Source organism: Limulus polyphemus, unplaced genomic scaffold (assembly GCF_000517525.1).
Source record: "Limulus polyphemus unplaced genomic scaffold, Limulus_polyphemus-2.1.2 Scaffold2131, whole genome shotgun sequence".
NCBI classification, from domain to species: domain Eukaryota; kingdom Metazoa; phylum Arthropoda; class Merostomata; order Xiphosura; family Limulidae; genus Limulus; species Limulus polyphemus.
The window spans coordinates 209,936-216,373 of NW_013667741.1; the positions used below are offsets into that span (position 1 = coordinate 209,936).

Consider the following 6,438-nt stretch of genomic DNA (forward strand, 5'->3'; position numbering starts at 1 on the left):
TTCATTATTTCATCTGAATAGTTCACATGCAATGTGATTTTTATTTTGAGTATAAAAATACTATTTCTTATCTCTCAGTTTTCACATTTCATTTGCATAATCTCTAGAACCTCCTAAATAAATATCAAAAGTTTTTAAGGTAAATGTTTATACTTTGTTTTCCATTTTCTCTGTTATATCAATAACTCCGAATATCATTATCAACATACAGTGCAATAAAATATTTAAAATTAAGAAATTGTAGTAAGTACATAACTTTTAAATTTTTTAAGAATAGTTTCAAAATTATTTTTGTCATATGCATAATTTCATGTCTTTATCTTTTCAATTGTACTTTATTTTTAATATTCCTTTCCAATTCTGTCTTTTATTCATTATCCAAAATCCACAACATGTCCTGCAAGCACAGTGCTCTGTTGTTATTATAGGGTGAATCCCATGAACAAATTCCAAACACGCTCGCAAATGCAAATGACACCATCTTGTTAAACGTAAAAAAAATCATATGCATTGTAAAACACAAATAAATTCATAATTAACATAAATGTAAAACCTATATGCAATATAACTATTTAGCAAAGTAATACATATAAGGTGAGAAACACTTGCCAAACATTATATATCCCACAAGAGAACAATGGACTAAGCTTATTTTCTATTTCATACTACAGATTTCTTCAGGCTATAACTGAATAGTGCAAAATCTGCTCTTTCTATTGGTTATAAACATGCCATTCAACTTGAAAGTGTCACTTGACAACAGCTTTAACTCTGCGTGGCTGACCTTAAACTTAGAAATATTAGAATTCTTGGAAGTTTCCCCCAGCTAATTAGAGATAGCTCGAACTGTACTTTGACCGTCTATGCCAACAGTCTATATTAGGAACTCACAGTTTCTTGTGTAAGACCTCTTAAACTTGAGAATTTTAACCACAGTGGATCACAGGACAGCAAAAACTGCAGTTTTAATTGCTGTTTCAGATTTTTCTTTTTGAAATATAGGAATAAAACTCAGATAATATAAAACCCTAAATTAGAATGTATTTGATAATAGTAATTTAATTAAAAACGTTTATAGAAAAGTGGTTTAATTCAATCTTGAATTTAACTCTGTAAAATCTCATGACATGTGCAGAAACAGGTTTAAAGGTTCATCGCGTTCAAAGGATTAAACCATTCAGGAGGATGCCTCAATGGCTTTGAAATGGAAAGTGATAAGGAATCCCAAACTCCACTACAAGAAAAGGGGGTTGAAACATGGTGGAAAGTCTGGAGGAAAGGAATGTCAACACCTGAAACAGTGCAATGGGTGACCAAGAAACCCTATTTTTAAAAGCAGACCATACCAATTTATTCAATACAAGGCATGGCAGGGTTGGGCAGCTATTCCCTTCTGCTTTACCCATGTAGTCCATGGGTGGTACGGTCCAGAACAAGCATATTTATGAATTCCATCACAAGAATATCCTTCAAGCAATCTTGTGGAACACCCCATCTCAACAGTGTGCATTGCATGGCCATGGAACATAATAAGAAATTTGACATGGCTGAACATTGCAGATTTTAAAGGTTTAAAAATACTTGGTCAGGTACCACTCACCTCAGAGTGGGATCTAGTATGAAAAAGAAGGGGTATATATATATATATATATAAATACATATATAAGAAAAGGTAACTTTCACAGTCGCATGAAAGAGTGAAGGATGGCAACAGGTGAATGTACGAGATGTAGTCCCAGTGCTCAACAGACAAAGTACCTCCAACTGATGGCAGTGTAGACATGCAGGGGAAAAAAGAGAGGTGCATGATAGGAGTGAAGACACCAGGAAGTGAAGAAGGATACGAGGAAGAAAAGGCCAATCAAATCACAATCTAAACCCAATAGGTAAGGGTTGAAGGAAAAAATAACAGACAAAGTGGAGTAAGGGGAGGAAATATGTTGAAAAAATAACTTAGATAGGCCTGGCACATTCTGCAGTAGAGGCCTGGAATACACTCCATGAGAAGGTGGAGGAAATCTAAAAAAATCAAGGTTATCTAAAAACTGGTTCTGCCATTACAGGAGGAAGATGAGCAATACTGGGAGCAGGTTGGAACCCAAATAACAACAGATAATAATATTAACAATAAAAGCATACAAAATCCATAACAGTATAAAGTCTTATTTTTCCAAAGTTGGCTAACTGTAGTGCAAATGTTTGGGCCCCCAAACTCAAGACAAGGACCAAAGAAAGTTAGTTCATAGGACGATCAATCTCCCAACGAAGTAAAGCTGAAAATCTTTCTGCACGGTACTGTGTAAAGTGCTAATAATAGAACATATAACCTCCGAAGTGGTTAGGGAACATTCATAATGCAAAATGAATTTGCAGAAACAATAAAAGTTTTTATTTTGTTGTTGTTTTTTCTAATGAAATAACAAGTTCCATAACCAGGTAGAAATATAAAATAATTCCACTTTGGATTAACTCAAGAAGTTACAAATATCACTATTGTATAATAATGAGTAAATTTTTGAAAGAAATTAATACAAAGATACTGAAAAATATTAAAATAAAACACTTGGAGTGAGCACAAACTAAATGTTAGAACAAGAGTACTGCCAAAAGAGAAGTTATGGTCTGGTAAAATGTGTAACAACAGTGTGTTGTACTTTCACTGGTGGAGGGTTGTCACAAGAGATATACATTGAAAAGTCATTTCCAATGGAGGGGAAGCAAAAGGCTTGTGGCATGCATGAAAATTTTTTTGCATATAGAGGGCATCACTGAATGATAATAGCTATTTATGTAAGTGGAGGTAATTTAATATGTAGGAAAATATTTTTAACAATTTCATTCTCATGAAACAATAATTGGAGAATTCAGAGAAATTATTCTCTGTCTACAGAGATGTACATGTAAAAGAAGCAATGAACTGATATCCACATATATTATACAAGGTATCACAAGGTAATTATTTATCTCAGAATGTTACTTGATTCTAAGATAATCAATTCACATTACATTATTTGAACTAATGATACTTCACTCATTCAAGTGCCAGCAATCTTGATAACTGTTAAAAGCTTAACTGATTTGGTTAGTTATCTGAAAAAATGTCTATCAATTATTTTTACTGGCTCTTGAGGTAAGAAAACTATAAACTTGTAGCTGATTTCCTTGAGAATGTTCCCCCGCTGGGACAATGCTAAGTTTATGGAGTTACAATGCTAAAATCTGGGATTCAATTCCCCATGGTGGAAACAACAGATAGCCAAATGTGGCTTTACTCTAAAACAAACAAGCCTTGAAAATGAAATTTCATAATACCATAACTGGGCTATTCAACATAATGCATAGATGCAATACAGAAAAAAAAATAATAATCAGAAGAGGTGACAACCAGAAATAATGCTTTTGTTAATATTCCTAATTACAAATTCAATATGAAATTATCTTAAAGGCATAACATACCAAAACCTAATATACATAATTGTCACTTAAACATGCTCTCACTAAAAAGTGCAATTAAACATATGTCTCTACATGTAAACATTATTTTAATACTTTAAAAACTGTTGAAAACCTAATAAAATTTACAACTGAGAACTAAATTATTTTGTATGTATTACCACAAAACGTACTGAAAAGTAATTTTATTACTCTGATCTTTTGGAGAGAGAAAATGATACATACAATGGAAGTACACACAAAAATTATCACTTTAGAGGTTTATATTTTAAATTCTCTTACAAAATATTTGTTTACTACATGTTTGCAGTTTTTTTTACAAGTCCATAGATTTCATTCTTCACAAAGAAAGAATAAAATAACACAGTGATTAATAACTTTTATAAAATAGTCATCTGTTCCATCATACAGCAGAAAAAGAACTATAGCCCTAACCCATTTTATCACATTTAGAACTATATCTATTTGGCATACAAAAACATTAATGAGCTATTCATTACTTTCAATTTTACTATCAACATAGTTCAAGTATTCCTTTCCGATAGTTAGCATGCATAGAGACGTAGATATGGCAAACAAAGTACGTGCAGCAACACTGTCAGGCAATAAAGTCTTAGTCACAGCCCACAATAAGACAGAACTAAAGTTGAAAACTAGAGCACCATAGACACTGTACATAATCCTGTAATAGGTAGGAGCCTTTGCCAAGTGTTTACGACTGTACAAGTAAAGACCTGATCCCAGATGAGAGTTGAAGATCAGACTGTTTACTACAGCTGGACTGTGCTTGGAGAAAAGCCTTTCATTGCAAAGAAATAACCATATTAAACTAGTTTACACTTGATACTTTGACTAAAAGATATTACAAGATACTTTTTTTTACCTATGTTTTTTGCTAACATAAGCTGAATGACTAAACTTTAAAAAATCAACTAAAATATGAAACATCAGAGGTAAAACTAAAACATATCTCAGATTCATTAAATGTTTCAAGTATTAATATAGTAATTGTTTTTTTTTTTATTATATTAGTAATTTGTATAGAGTTCATGGACTCTACAAATGATTTCCTCAGAGATATTGCAAGGAAATAGCACACGGAGCCCATGCCCCGATTCTATACGACAGTGCCTTGAAAAAAATCTGAATAGAAAACCATGACCAATATCATACTCAAAATTCCCTCACCTATGGGCATGAGCCATGAATCTTTTCAGTACCTAGCAATGCCTCTGGACTTAATAATGCATAACCGATTTAGTGTGAAAAACTTTCATAAGTTTATAGTAGATGGACAACAAAATACTGTATTTTTTTACTTCATATTTTGAACATGTACAATATACAAGTGAAGAGTTTTAAAATAATAACTTGCATACATTTACAAGTATCCAAATAACAATTTCTACAATATACTGTAGATTTAAATATTGTTCCGTAATCTGAGAAAATAACTGCTTAAAGCTTTTCCCTGGTATATGAGTAATTTACCAAACATAATGTTAGTTAAAATATTCTATGTATGTACAGCTGCATATGTATTTCCTATACGAGTTCTTAACTAAACAATGAGAATCTTTATGTTTTTTCTTAATCATCTATACAGTTCTAACCACTTTGCATTTTTTGAGCTTCTTTAGAATAGGCAGCAGAGATTGTATTTACTACATAAACACGTAGTTCTAATTTTTTATTTAAAAATATATTTATAAAAGTAAAAGCAACTTACATGCAGCTTCTTTAACATCAATCTCATGCCTCAACTTGTGAATAAGCATGTTCTCTTTTATTCAGAGTAAGATATGCCCTCCCTCCCTCCCAGCACGAAAAGCTAGCTCTGTCACTGATAGCCATCTAAACTTCTCCCTTTCCAAATAACTTATTACCATTGAAACCTAACCCAGAAACTTCAAAATTACTTCTATAATAATTATTTTCCAAGTCAAGTGAAACTTTAGTAATTCTCATAATATCAAGATCCTTGATTCCAACTGAAGCCAGAATTACTCAATTTTATATTTTTCTGCTTCTAGCATTTGAATAAGAGCACTACATCATACATGCATATGCCTATCATGCAAAGATTTTATAAAAATCTTTCTAGCATGCCAAGTTTCTACCATAGATTTCATTTGAAAGGTTTGGTCTACACTACATCTGATGGCAAGTTATTCCATAAGCTAATCACTCAATTACAAAAATAAAACTGCCTCAACTGGAGTCTACTGTGTCTTTTTCCTAATCTTAAACTCGTGTCCTACCATCTACACAAGATTATCTAGGATATTTTTAAGGTAGATAACTAAAAAGGCAAGAGGACACAAGTTTATGATATGAAAAAGAAAAGTTAGGCCCCAGTTAAGACAGTTTTAATTTCCTAACAGGGTGATTGATTTACTGAATGAGTTGCCATCAGAAGTAATGGAGGCTAGCCCTCCAACAGAATTTGAGAAGGGAGTTGATGATTTCCTGAAAAATGAAGAGCGAGTTTAAATATTTACTTTTCTCAAAGGTCACTGGGCATGGGCAGCCTTGATGAACCAAATGGACCCTTGTCATCCATACGTTATGTTACATTGAAAAACGTACAAATGACTTCCTTCATTATTCATTCAATATTTCTATGTTTACAACCTAAAATCATAATTGTCTTACACCAGCTAATTCATTTTCTAAAAAAGGTTAAAAACTTTATAGACAGCTATGCCTAGATCTTCTTAATTGATCAACTTTACCTAGAGTTTCACCTCTAAGTTCATAAGAATAATTCATGTTGAGATAATAAAAGTATGGTTATGCATATTATGGTTCAGATTAAAAAGTCTCCATATGTTTTCTAAAACAGTTGCCTTGTAATATAATTTAACTTTAATACACATTTTGAATAAAACATATCAAATTATACACGATTTCTCTTTCTTTATGGTGATATACTGATTTTTAAGATCAATGTTGTTTTCTATTCAATTAAAATAAGATCCTTAT

The 6,438-nt window shown here is 31.9% G+C and overlaps 1 protein-coding gene across 1 annotated transcript in view; it reads left to right on the forward strand.

Moving 5' to 3' along the window:
* The window catches only part of LOC106466039 (palmitoyltransferase ZDHHC6-like), a 57,983-nt gene extending 51,805 nt beyond the window's left edge, over positions 1-6,178 (forward strand). The window contains exon 10 of the mRNA XM_022393997.1: positions 6,151-6,178. Coding sequence (XP_022249705.1) covers positions 6,151-6,178 — 28 coding nt within the window. The remainder of the gene's footprint in view (positions 1-6,150) is intronic.
* The last annotated feature ends 260 nt before the right edge of the window (positions 6,179-6,438 follow it).